Source organism: Notechis scutatus, chromosome 2 (genome assembly GCF_049901735.1).
Source record: "Notechis scutatus isolate UNSWTSFEM ecotype Mainland chromosome 2, rNotScu1.2, whole genome shotgun sequence".
NCBI classification, from domain to species: Eukaryota; Metazoa; Chordata; class Lepidosauria; order Squamata; family Elapidae; genus Notechis; species Notechis scutatus.
In genome coordinates, this window is record NC_142010.1 from 99,697,446 (window position 1) to 99,711,007 (window position 13,562).

Genomic DNA, 13,562 nt, shown 5'->3' on the forward strand with positions numbered 1-13,562 from the left:
AAGCAAAACAGCAAAAAATGTTTCCCCTTTTGCATTTCAGCATGTTTCCCCTTTTGCATTTCAGCATGCAAGAAGGGACAGGAAAGGAGAAAGGGAAAGAGGAAAGGCAAAGAAAAAGAAAAAGAAGGAAAGGTGGGAAGTGAGCAAGGAAGAAAAAATACGGAAATAGGGGAAGTAAGAAGAAAGGAGAATGAAGAGGGAAGGAAAAAGAAGGAAGGAAGATTATAATGAGAGGGAGGGAGGGTCTAAGGCAAATAATGCCTTAGCACTTGGCCACCACAGGTGACCCTGACAGGAGTGGTGTCAAACTGGCCACGCCCCCCCCCCATCCCCCCCCATCCCAAGGTCAAACAACCCTGATGCGGCCCTCAATGAAATTGAGTTTGACACCCCTGATCTAGGCACTTGAGAAGAGATTTATGTTCCCTTATGTGGCATTCTTCTTTTTCAAAAACTAAAACTGATAGGTCCTCATGCATATGGAGATTGGTAAGAGACAAAGAAGAGAGAGATTGAGGGGCAATGGAAGCAAATTACAAAGAGCTTTCCTTTTCCCAAGATCTAGCTGTAAATTCAACTATGGCAGACAGAAATGTAAGAAGGCAAAAGGACAATTATCAAATGAAGCCTTTTTACAGTTTGGTTAGGCATTAGTGAAAAAACATGTGGAAAAGGTAACTAGAAATTATAATTATAATCAACTGATAATATTGAAATGATGATGAAATGACGATAAAAGTGCTTCCAGATATGTGATATTATTCCAATAGACACTTGATATCAATGTTATTATCATCAATTCATTTAAAAGATTTGAAAGAAAAAAAAAAAGCAGGGAGATGTAACCCTATCTTATCGGATTCATGCTTTTTTTTCTCAAAAATTCTGCCTTTGGTCCTAAACTGATATCATTTTATGCAACAAAGAATTGTTCTATAACATTTGGTTCATGGCGTTTGAAGAAACACAGAAGCTAGAAAAGATAATTCCAGAAGATGGCAGGAATACATTTCCTGAATTTCATCTCAAGCATTAAGCTTCCCAGAAAGAAGAGTTGCCAAGAGATTATTTGGAACACAACCAGTTATGTTCTTTCTTTTTTCTGTAATAGTTATTTTCTGAGGGGAAATTAAAGCAATGCTTTATGTTAGCAAAAGAAATGAAGATATGGAGAAAATCTGAAGAAGTGACATTACAATTTTAGTACATGAAAGAAGCACAGAGTATAAAGCAGTCTATTGCCAGAGGATAGCTTATTGAAAATGTAATAACAGCAGGAATCTTACATGGGACCCTGATTCCAACGCTTGGATTGTTTCCCTAGCCACCTTTTCAATTAAATCTCTAGATTGATGTAACACCCCATAATAAGTTACGGACCAGATGAACCTCAGAGTCTATGAATTGTCCCTGGCTATGATGTAGCATAATTACATCTACCACCAGGGCAGGGAGAAGGGCAAATTACCAATTTGTACTCTGCCCCCCACCAAAATAATATTTGGGTCCTCATCACCAGATTAATGCTGAAGTCTCTACATACTTACATCTTGGGTATTAGATTGGAGGCAATATGGTGATCAATCAAGGAGTTAATTCAAACAGTGAACCTGGATAAATTCTCTGAACTAACATCATAGTATTTCATATTTGAAAAGAGCCTAGGATTGTGTATACGTTTCTACTAGAGAAAGAATGTGACAGGATTTACACATCACACTAAACCATCTCTATCTATTGGACCGGATGGAATATGTGCCTACTTCTTAAGAAAGCTATCCACTGCCATAGCCAAACCTCTAAGCATAATCTTTGAAAAATCTTTCAGGACCAGCTCCTTGCCAAACCTATGGTCACAAGCCACAGTCATCCCCATCTTCAAAAAGGGAGACCCAAGCCTAGTTGAAAATTACAGGCCAATCTCCTTATGCTGCGTCACCTGTAAAGTCATGGAATCAATTATTAACCAATCCATCATCCTCCACTTAGAGACAAACAACCTACTCTCCAATAAACAATTTGGTTTCAGAAAAAAACTATCCTGTAATCTACAACTCTTACACTGCAAAAACATATGGACGACACAACTCGACAGGGCAAAGCAATAGACGCAAATCTACATAGACTTCTGTAAAGCCTTTGATTCAGTGGTACACGACAAACTACTCCTAAAAATAAAATCCTATGGTATCTCTGGACAACTGAATAACTGGATAGAAGCATTCCTGTCAAACAGACAACAAATGGTCAAAATCGGAGCGTCCTATCAAATCCAGTACCTGTCAATAGTGGTGTCCCCCAAGGCAGTGTTCTAGGACCAACTCTCTTCATACTCTACATAAATGACCTCTGTGATCATATTAAGAGCAATTGCGTTCTCTTCGCTGATGATATAAAGCTGTTCAATACCACAGACAATACTGCTACCCTACAAAAAGATCTTGACTATGTATCAGAATGGTCAAACAAATGGCAACTTCAAATCTCAACAAATAAATGCTCTGTCTTACATATTGGCAAAAAAAATCAGAAAATAAAATACAAGCTGAATAGTCAAGAACTTGTTGATGACCCAAGCTCTGTAAAGGACCTTGGAATGCTCACCTCTAATGATCTAAGTGCTAGAGCCCACTGCAACTACATAGCCAAAAAGGCATTAAGAGTTGTTAACCTAATCCTACGTAGCTTTTTCTCTGGTAATATCACACTACTAACCAGAGCATACAAAACATTTGCTAGACCAATACTTGAATACAGTTCATCAGTCTGGAACCCACATTACGTATCTGATATTAGCACAATTGAGAAAGTCCAGAAATATTTCACAAGAAGAGTTCTCCACTCCTCTACTCGTTGTAGAATACCTTATGCCACCAGACTTGAAATTCTAGAACTAGAAAACCTTGAATTACGCCGTCTTCGGTCTGACTTAAGCATGGTATATAAAATCATACATTGCAATGTCCTACCTGTCAGTGAATACTTCAGCTTCAACCATAACAACACAAGAGCACACAATAGATACAAACTCAAAGTAAACCGTACCAAACTTGATTGCAGGAAATACGACTTCAGCAATAGAGTGGTCAATGTCTGGAATACTCTACCCGACTCTGTAGTTTCTTCCCCAAACCCCAAAAACTTTAACCTTAGACTGTCTACTATTGACCTCACCCCTTTCCTAAGAGGTCTGTAGGGGGCGTGCATAAGCACACCAACGTGCCTACCGTCCCTGTCCTATTGTTTCTCTTATTCTTTTATTTTTCTTATATGTACCCATTTCATGTATTCATAACTATGTATACACTTATACTTATTATCTTGTAAACAATTGGCAAATCAAATAAATAAATAAATAAAATTAAAAATAAATAAAATAAATAAATAAAATGCACTGTTCAACTCTTACCTATTAATAAATAATTGATAAATCACTTTATGATGACCAAACTGGATTTTTCTAGTATATAAAACATATTAATCATTGGAAGCTGATAGGGCCAGAATTTATTTATTTTATTTTAATGTTAATTTTATTTCCCTATGAAAGGTGTGAGAGAACATCTGACAAAGCACACTGAACTTTCATCAACCTCTAGTAGGGACTTAGCAGTTTTTTAGTCATGAGAAGGGTAGCTTTTTGGCTAGCACCTTCCTAACCAGGGGTAATTAGCAAACAGATGCCTCACGTGTTCTGATGCCTGTGTAACATATACCGATCAACACATTTGATAGTATATTTATAAATTCTGCATTCATATATTCAAATATAAAAAGTGGAATTTCTTAAGAGGATCAGACACATACTTAAACTAATGTATTACTTGAGTTGGATCATGTTGGAGACATGTTCTAAAATTCAGTTTTCTCTGAAAACCTACACAAACATAGGCCCATAGTTAGTGTTCAAAACATTTAATTGGGGCAGAAATTTCTATCTTCTTTACATTTCTTGAAAGCTGTTGATGATTTTTTTTTTTCTACAAGGGAAGGCAAACTTCTTTTTGCATTAAAATTATGACTGCTCAAACAATCTTCCTCTCCCAACACTGAAAAGATTTAAATAATATTTTTAGCCTCAACTGCTTGTCAATGTCAAGAAACAACTATAGGAGGGAATTAAATATAACTTCAGATTTGATTTGCGCTAAGCAGCCACAGAAGATATCAGCACAAGTGTATTCAAAACTGAAAACAAAGGGAATTGTCCTGTATTCAGAATATAGAATTAGACGTGGTGCGGTTTTTCTCCAGACTGATGGTGAGTTTCTTTGTTATAGTTGATTGGGAGGGTGATAGGAGGGTGTTTGTTTTGTGCTAGCTGGGAAGCTTCCTTTTTGGTGCACTGTCTAGACAGTCAGAAACAAAGTACTTACTTCTTGTCTGAGTTGGAGTACCATCTTCAAGGGAGGACAAGTGGGCCTTTGGGGGGGGGAGAGAAACTGGTAGTTGTATAAAGGTGCAATAGAGCAAATCATTCCATGCAGCTTTGTGGAATGACAGCAAAAAGCCCTAGTTTCAGATGGAAATGTGGCAGCATCTACATAGGAAAGCAGGAGTTTAAAGGATTGGCACGTTTTGAGCTACTAGTTGGAACACATGCCCAGGCTTGGTTGCTAAGTGACACAATGTAAGACTGAGTTTCAACACATAGCTTTCCTATCACGGAGAGGGCGGTGTTGGACTGTGCCTTGTCTTGTCTTCTGAAAATGCAAAAGGATAGCAGAAAACCACTGGCTGATTCCTCTGAGTAACAAGATGTTAGTTATTTGTGCTTTGTGGTATGCATTTTTAATTTCAAGAAGTCAAATCATATTCAGCTTCCAGGGTGAGTCATGACAGACTGAAGAGGTCTCCACGAACAAGTGGTGGCAACAATCACTGTGAAGAAGGAAGGATCGGCAAGTGGACTGATCCTCTGTATTTCTCCAGAGAAGGAAAGATGGGAGATCACCCATGAGTGCTGTGAATGGCAGCTAAGAGGAAAGCATACAACAGTGGTATCCCATGGGTCTGAGCACCAGGAGCCAAGGAAGATGACATCTTAGCTCACAGCAACTGCAGAGCCTTTAAGAACAACATTAAACCAGCGAAACTCATTTTTAATCAAATTTGGAAATGTTTAATTGAACCACTTTATGGATATTAAAGGCCATCAAAACAGCAAGCTTAATGTGATACCTGGCAGGTTTTACCTTCTTTGGATTTCAGAAATGTTAAATACTTAAGAATTTAAACCAATATACAATTGGCAAAAAGAAAAAAGCATTTTGATTTAAGAAAGTTTTAAACAGATTAAGAGATTTGTCGTATTGATTATTTTTGCTATAAGGTTTGAAAAGCGAGTATATAACTAACCTAATAATGGGAAACAACTGAAGCAGAATTAAACCCTTATTAGGAACTTACAAATGGACACTAGAGGAAACTAAAAGACCACACAGAAAAGAGTTAAAATGGCTAAGCCAGCTATAACTTTTTCTAATCTTAAAAGTTATTTTGAACATAGACTAAAATAATAGTAACTAATATTTTAGAAGGATACAGATTTCAGTGGATAAACTTTTAGATGATGAAATGTTAGAAAATTTTTGTTTGTTATACACAGTCTGAATGCATGGAAGACAACAAAATTGAGATTACTAAAATGGGAATATAGAAGACAAATTTAAAAAATATGACCTGTTAATAATATTGTGGGTGATCCCTATGTAGGATCACAGCTTCTCATCACAATATTCACTTTTTTGCAAATGGTCACCAATGACCATGTATTCATTATGAAGAGAAAAATACTTCACCATGTTCACTGTTCTTTGTCATGCACAAAACAACTCACAAAAAACATTATGAGACCTCAAGCTAGCTGGAACACATGGAACAATTGAGATACTATTTTGAAATTAGAATAATGCAAGCTAGCACCTAGATATGGCAAATGAAATACAGTTTTTAAAATGTAGGATTTGTAAAAGTAGCTGTTATGATTGAATATGTCAGTGTCCTATAGGTAGCAATACGGAAGGCTTTCTTACAAGTTATATGATTAATTGAAACACTACATGTACAATAACCACTTTTTAAAAAATGACCACAAGTCATTCTTCTTAAGTTTTATATATATAGATAAACCAGGCTCACATTGCTATAAATAATTTTTTGTACTAATTTGTTTATAATCGTATGTATTAGATCAGGGATCCCCAACCTTTTAACGCCGCGGCCCGGTTCCGGCGTCAGCTGGCGCCAGCGCCCGGTTCCGGCGTCAGCTGGCGCCGCCATCTTTTTTGAAAAATCACTTTCGGTGGCGTCACCGAAGTGATTTTTGTCAAAAAATGCGGCGCCAGCGCTCGGTGAGCTTTTTCCGGTGAGCTTTTTCGGCTTTTCCGGCTTTCTACCCAGAAAGCTCACCGGAAGCGCTGGCGCCGCCATATTTTTTGACGAAAAATTGCTTTTTTACCAAAAAGATGGCGGCGCAGCAACCAGTGGCCCGGTAAGGCTTGTTCCGCGGCCCGGTGCCGGTCCACGGACCAGCGGTTGGGGACCCCTGTATTAGATGGTTTATAAAAGCTATCACACATCACACTATGCTCCAAAACATGTTTCATGAACTATTGTGGCTGGAAGTACAGAATGTACTAAGCCAAAATGTAATTTGCTTGGTTTTGCTATAGCGCATGGTGGAAAACAGCCACAAAATGATGGCAAAAAGAAAAGTGTTAATTCACTCTTTATCACATGTGTTACAGTAGGTTTCCACACAGCAGTGCCTGAAATCTTGCTCTTCATTAGGAATAGTTAGATAATAATTCAAGAGTCCACCAACATGATATATAGAGGAAAAATAGAGCAGTTACATATGGGAAGTAAAAGATTTATTTTATTTGTTTGCAAAGCAAATACAGACTTAAAGAAAGGTTTATCACTTTATATACTGTAACTTTGTTTGTTTCCAGTATGGCTAAGGACTGGATTATTTCTTCTCCGAGTAATCTCTTATGACAGCTTCTTACTGATTCTCTTGAAGGTTATATCAGCAACTGTAGAAACCTTAAAAGAATTAATAAATTAAATTTATTAAACAAATTAAAATACTTTTTGTTGAATCTATAGAGGAATATCTATATATCTGCTACATATATTTAAGCTATCTTGAGTCACTGAGAATGATTTGGGTGACCATATACATTTTCATAAATAAATCTATAACTAGTACCATGTTTTCATCCTGACATGTACAGCTGAAAGCTTTCTTTTTTTGAAACTCTTAATGACTTAGAAATTCTTCATTAGATCTTTATGGCTGAGCAAATGAATCAAATTCATCAAGGCATTTTAGAACGCCAGTTTCTCCATTGCTGCACCTTAATTCATACAGGTCTCTTTATTTCCTAGAATGTCTGATTATAAAAAAAGAGGATTTGTGTAAATCCAGGTCAAGACTTGATAAAGCTTCTTAAGAAAATTTAACAAACTCTTGATAAGTCAGCTGTTTTTATCTCTGTTCATAGCAAACATTTTAAATATTTTTTATAGTTTATTCATATGTTGCATTTTTATATTTTTATTTTCAGCAGGTGACAGACTACTTTGGCTACACTAAGTACATGGAAGGAGACTATCACAATCACATTTTTAAAAGAATGTGCCTACAAAGCATGGACTTTAGTCCTCCTTACTCTCTCCTTATTCTTTGATTTACTGATCCATTTACTGCAACTATAAAGAAAAGTAATGGTTTCCCTTGTCCAGTCATGTCAAATTCTAGGGGGCGGTGCTCAACTCCATTTCTTAGCCAAAGGAACCAACATTGTCTGAAGACATTTCCATGGTCATGTGGCCAGCATGACTAATACACCGAGGCTCACGGAACGCTGTTACCTTCCCACCAAAGTGGTACCTATTTATCTACTGGCATTTGTATCTTTTCAAACTGCTAGGTGGGTGGAACTTGGGGCATGTAACAGGAGTTCACTCTGTCATGCAGCATTTGGGTCTCGAACCTGGACTGTCAGTTTTCAGCGTCTTTTAACTGCTGAGCCAGCGCAATCCCACTGCAAGTATATTGAGCCAATTGTCTATAGGACTTTTTTTATCTTGGAATCAGCAATGCTGTACAATCCTTTTACTCTTGCTCCTTCCAGAGACATTAATATTGAGTTAGTTTTCATGTTAATATATTTCTGTCAGTCTTTTTGACATCACATGTTCCAACTTCTAAGAGTTATTTTTCAAGATTTACCTCAATAAGTTTATCCCCAGCGATTTCTGCAGTATAATGGTAGTTTGGGAAGTCAGCAATCAGTTTGCCATTTTCTTTTCTAACTATTGCCTGAAACAGATTGGCATGCGTTAGTTATCTGGTTGACTGAAGTTCATTCAATAGCATTTAGATGGAAATCTTCTTGGGCAGGAGGAATCCTCCCTGGGACTGAAAATAGTTTTGATTGCAAAGTATACCTGAGAACAACTCTACAAAAAAATAGCTAGAAATAACCTAGTAAGCACTTAGCACTTGTTCAGGCAGTTGCTGGAGTCTTATTTTAGCAACCATGTTCATGTATCAAAAACAAAAATACAACCCTAACACACTAATACGTAAGCAGAGATGAATGGTAGAAGGTTGCTTCTTCTAGCATAAAAGGGGTGAGTGGCTTATATTAGCTGAGTATAACCAAATAAAATTTAAAGAGGGGGGGTTTTTATGGTTTTTTTTTTTTTTTTTTTTTTTTTTTTGTTGGGGGTAGGGGGGTTTAGGGGGGGGGGTTTTTTTAATTTAGGGTTGGTTTATTGGTTTTTTTTTTTTTTTTTACAACCCTCTTTTCAAGAGTAATCAGTATACAGATAGTCCTTGACCTGCTACAACCACAAATGAGACCAAACTTTCTGTTGTCAAGTTAGACATCTGTTAAGCGAGTTTTGTCCTTTTTTTACAACATTTCTTGCCACCGTTGTAAGATAAATCACTGCAGTTGAGAAGTTAGTAACCCAATTGTTAAGTGAATCCGGCTTCCCCATTGACTTTGCTTGTCAGAAGGTCGCAAAAGGTGATTCACATGATCTTGGGACACAACAACAGTCAGAAATATGAACCAGTTGCTAAGCTTCTGAATTTTGATTACATGATCATAGGGATGCTGCAAAGGTTGTAACTGTGAAAAACAGTCATAAGTCACTTTTTTCTGTGCCATTGTGACTTTGAATGGTCACTAAACAGTTGTAAGTCGAGGATTATCTGTACCAGAGGTGGTATTCAGCAGGTCCTGACCAGTTCTGGAGAACCGGTATCAGAAATTTTGAGTAGTTCGGAGAACTGGCAAATACCACCTCTGACTGGCCCCGCCCCCATCTATTCTCTGCCTACCAAGTCCCAGCTGATCAGATGGGTTTTCTTTTGTTGCCCTACACAAGAGAACAGAGCTGGAAAGCAGGTTAGTGAGATGGAGACGGAATGGGGATTTTGAAGTATCCTTCCCCTGGCATGCCCACCAAGCCATGCCATGCCACGCCCACCAAGTCACCCTCACAGAACCGGTAGTAAAAAAAATTGAATCCCACCACTGAACTGTACTGAAGCTACATATAGAGCCTCAATTTTTTTTTCTATTATTGTATTATAACCGCTTATATCCTAGAATATTTGGTCACAAAAAGGTTCCTTGGAACTCCAGACCAAGAATTTATAAGAATCTTTATAGTCTTATGAAAATGAGTTGAAAGAACGAAGACTGGCCCAAATTCACTACATTAATTTCTATGACTGAGGATCGACTTGTGTATTTCAGTCTACACATTCCTTCTCCAAAACCATACCTCCTGGGGTTGTTGTTGTTTTTTTTGAAAAGATTACAAGTATCTCAGAATAGTGAGGTGGTGATAAATGAAACTACTTTTTTCCTCTTTATTGTTGCCTCTTTTACAGGAGACAGTGCTACATGAATTGGAACTTGAAGAAAAATGAACAGAGGTGCCGCTATTCTCTCTACTTGGAAAGCTATCATTTTGGGAAAAAACAGAGCTATTCAAAATTAAATGTACGATTTTCATATTTTTGGTATACAGTATTTTTTCAGTATGTAGTATGTACAGCCTGTAGGTTTGATATCTGCTAACTTATTCCCAGCTTTCTTTTTTATCATACTCATCTGCTAACTTTGTTTTGACTTACTTAACTTTCATATCTGCTACATTTATTCCAACTGTTATCGCTTTTATATAATAGCAGGAAGTTGTTTCCAAGTCACTGGTGTTTTCTAAGTTCTTCCACTATATTTCTAGAGTTATTTAAATTTGTAGATTCCTCCATGGTGCTCTACAGGTAATGCTAACTTCTGCAACTGGGTAAAAGGTAGGAAGGATGTAGATTCAGATAGGATGTCTTCAAAAGGCACATAATAGCTTATTGGTTATCATTCGAGCACTTCTCTTTTCTCAAGATCATATTGATCCTTTTTTCCACCTAGCAAACTATAGGAAATCAATGATTTCATCCAATGCTGGAGAAAGGTGTGAGAAGTATAACCTTGCTTTCTATTACTGATTTGAGCAGTCCCTAGGAAGATGTGGAAAGCAATCTCTGCTAGCTATGCATTAACCTTCTTGCAAATTATAGTTTCCCCTGTGAGAAATAAGCCACATTAAATAAGGAATCATGGAACAACTTGGTCAGTCAAGTTGTCTTCCTTCTAGTTCTCCTACTTATAATTGGTTTTCTATTGTCATTAGTGGGGGAAGCACCAATCTGGTCTCCAACATAGGGAGTCAGTAGCGTTACTTTCTGCAACCCGGGATTTTATACAGGTCATTAATTATCCATATCTGAGGCAGACCTATGGGCATCCTAATCCAAATCCATAATCCACTCTTGCTTTAAGAGAGCTTTTTGACCACTACTGGAAAGAACAAATGCAAATTAATTATACAAACTGGACTGGATTTAATAATAGCCATAAAAATCACTGGCACTGGACCTCCAAAGTTCAATTTGTTTCATACAGACTACATTGAGTACAGTATAAATAAATTGGGATCCAACAGTGTGTTAAAGAAACAGAAATGTTGCACCAAAGCTGCAGCTACTCCATAGCGCAAATATATCCTAGCAACCTCTTTTTTTCTGACATGATTTCATGATATCCCTCATCTCACCCCAACCTATTTCTACAGCAACTTAAAGTCATCTATGCTCTTCCAGCATAGATATGTAGTATTTTCCTCTTTAAGTAGGCAACAAGCTGGGGTAATTTGCCATGTTTACAATCTAATACAATTCAAGTTTGTGTCACAGTCACAGTGTGCTGGAGCTGGCACATAAAAACTGATTGTTTCATTTTCTGGGAATTTTGCAAGTTGGTTGAGAGCAGAGCTGATCCACAATGCCCATTTTGTTGGCTAGCAGGGAAGCGATAAAGGACCCACCAGACCCAGTTGTTATACATTTATTGGCATATCACTACATTCAGCTGATTTATGAGAATGAGACCATTGTGGCATCTTTAGGCCACTTCTGCAGGGACACCCCATCCCTCCATTGCATGGGTACAGGTTTCCAGGACCACTTGCCTTTGGACAATCAAATTCACTAATCCCTGTTCTTAAGAGTACCTTATAGGTGTACAGGCTGCCCCATTTCCTGGCATGGTGCTTATGATAAAATATGGAGTGGCAGTGAGGGTTGCCAGTGTTGTACCGATATATTTTTCTGCTGGCCAAAGGATCTGCAGATAGCATTTTTATCAAGGCCAAGAAATAACTTTCTGTCAATAGGGTCTGAAGTGCTGAGGATGGGTGGATGGGTAAAAAAAGAGAATTCAAACGCACAAGATTCCAAATTTGGAACCCTAACAATTGTTGCTCATGTTTCAAATTTCATAAACACTTAAGATCTGGACCAGGAACATCAAGGAACAGGGTCGTCCAAATCTGCAAGATGGAGGTCATGGTGCTAAACAATTGTTTACCTTGAATTTTTTGCCTCCTACTGTCTCCATTTCTGATTCCTTGCCAATAACGAACGTATTAGTCAAAGTATGCCCTCCTGGATAAATCTGAGACCAAGTGAATTCATCATTATTCTGTGCTATTTCAGTAATGATCTTGAAATTTCTTCCTTTTTCAATTGTATCATGAGGAAGACCTAACAGAGAGGGAATAAAAATCAGTTATTAATCAACACTGCATCTGTTAATTGTTTATAAGGGTCCATAAAAGTGCTGCTGTTTAATTAGTGTTTTTTTTAAGTTAGTGTTTTTTATTTTGAGTTTACATTTATCTTGAATTCATATTTATAGATAGTAATGAAAAGTCACCTTTCTTATATGGGAAGTTTGTCCCTAAAGGTATTGATTTGGTAGAGCCAACTTGTTACATTTCATGATTATTAGTGTATAAAAAAGGGACTGTCTAACCAGTAGCCACAATACCTATCTGCAGTCTTTCCTGCCTGCTGATGAAAGCTTTCTCATAACTCAGTCTAATGTATCTGAAAAAGAAGATGGTGCAAGTTTTTGAATTACAAAAATCTGAACTGTCAGAAAAAATCCTACAGACACTGTGGGATTCTACAGCACTGATGTACATTTTGCCCTCATCCAATACCGACACCCCAAAAAACCCGATACCATTAAAATCCTGAAAGCTTGCACGCTATTTTACTAACTAGACAAAGTTAATACAAAAACAAAGTTTTTCTCTTGAAATGCCCAGGGCAAGAACTCTCTTTATCTAGCCAAAGAAACATCTAATTAATGAAAGAGAAAAAAATGTACACACGCACCTAGGCGCTTCATAAAGTTGTCATAGTTTTCTTCATTTTCCATCTCATATTTTCCAGTGAAACTCATTTTCTGCGGGACGGCAATGAAAAGCTTGCAGATGAAAGTCTTGATGAAGAAGATTCTGATTTGGTCCAGGAATGGAAAGCCCCAGTTTATATAAGGCTTTCTTAGTTCAGATTACCCACCTGAGCACCCCACAGATGTCCTCACAGAGTTGTAAAAGGAAGTTAACTCTTTTAATGACTGGAGTATAATTTAGCATGAATCACTAACCCTGGTGTTATTGACCTTGTAAAAAAGTTCATTCTGACAGGTCCGTATTTGGAAATACTGGAACGTTCTACCTGAACTATGTCAAAATTGATAATGGGTTTTTTTTAAAATTCACCATTATACGTTTAAAAAAACAGAAATTATACTTTGGCTAATTATGAGAGAAATTTTACAGTGCTATATTAATCCTCAACTTTCCTTTTTCTTAAAATCATTTTTTCTGTATCTTTCAGAAACCATCTAAGCAATCCTTTTTAGTTTAGGGGAAATTTTATTTTATCCAGACTAAAAAGTTCTAGAATGAATAGTCTTTATTTGTGGGGAAAGTATTCTGACCTCCTGGGAATCATGGTCGTCCATTTTTACATAGTTTGCTGTCCAAACCTAATTTTTTGTTTAAATGGAAGATAATCATACATGTATACAATCTCCTTTCAGATATGGTTATGGAAAATATGAGTATCTCAATATTGCCATTCATTGCATGCATTGCTCAGTTATTATTTCCCCTGA

General features: G+C 37.1%; 1 protein-coding gene across 2 annotated transcripts in view; it reads right to left on the reverse strand.

The window, feature by feature from the left end:
• Positions 1 to 6,858: 6,858 nt before the first annotated feature.
• The window catches only part of FABP6 (fatty acid binding protein 6), a 35,643-nt gene continuing 28,939 nt past the window's right edge, over positions 6,859 to 13,562 (reverse strand). The window contains exons 1-4 of one of the 2 annotated variants that reach the window (XM_087955515.1): positions 12,776 to 12,999; positions 11,961 to 12,136; positions 8,243 to 8,332; positions 6,859 to 7,050 (exon numbers count right to left, since the gene is read on the reverse strand). In XM_087955515.1, coding sequence (XP_087811641.1) covers positions 6,997 to 7,050; positions 8,243 to 8,332; positions 11,961 to 12,136; positions 12,776 to 12,842 — 387 coding nt within the window. In that variant the 5' untranslated portion in view covers positions 12,843 to 12,999 and the 3' untranslated portion in view covers positions 6,859 to 6,996. Of the gene's footprint in view, positions 7,051 to 8,242; positions 8,333 to 11,960; positions 12,137 to 12,775; positions 13,000 to 13,562 lie in introns of those variants that run through there. The other variant, XM_087955514.1, reaches the window with a different exon arrangement.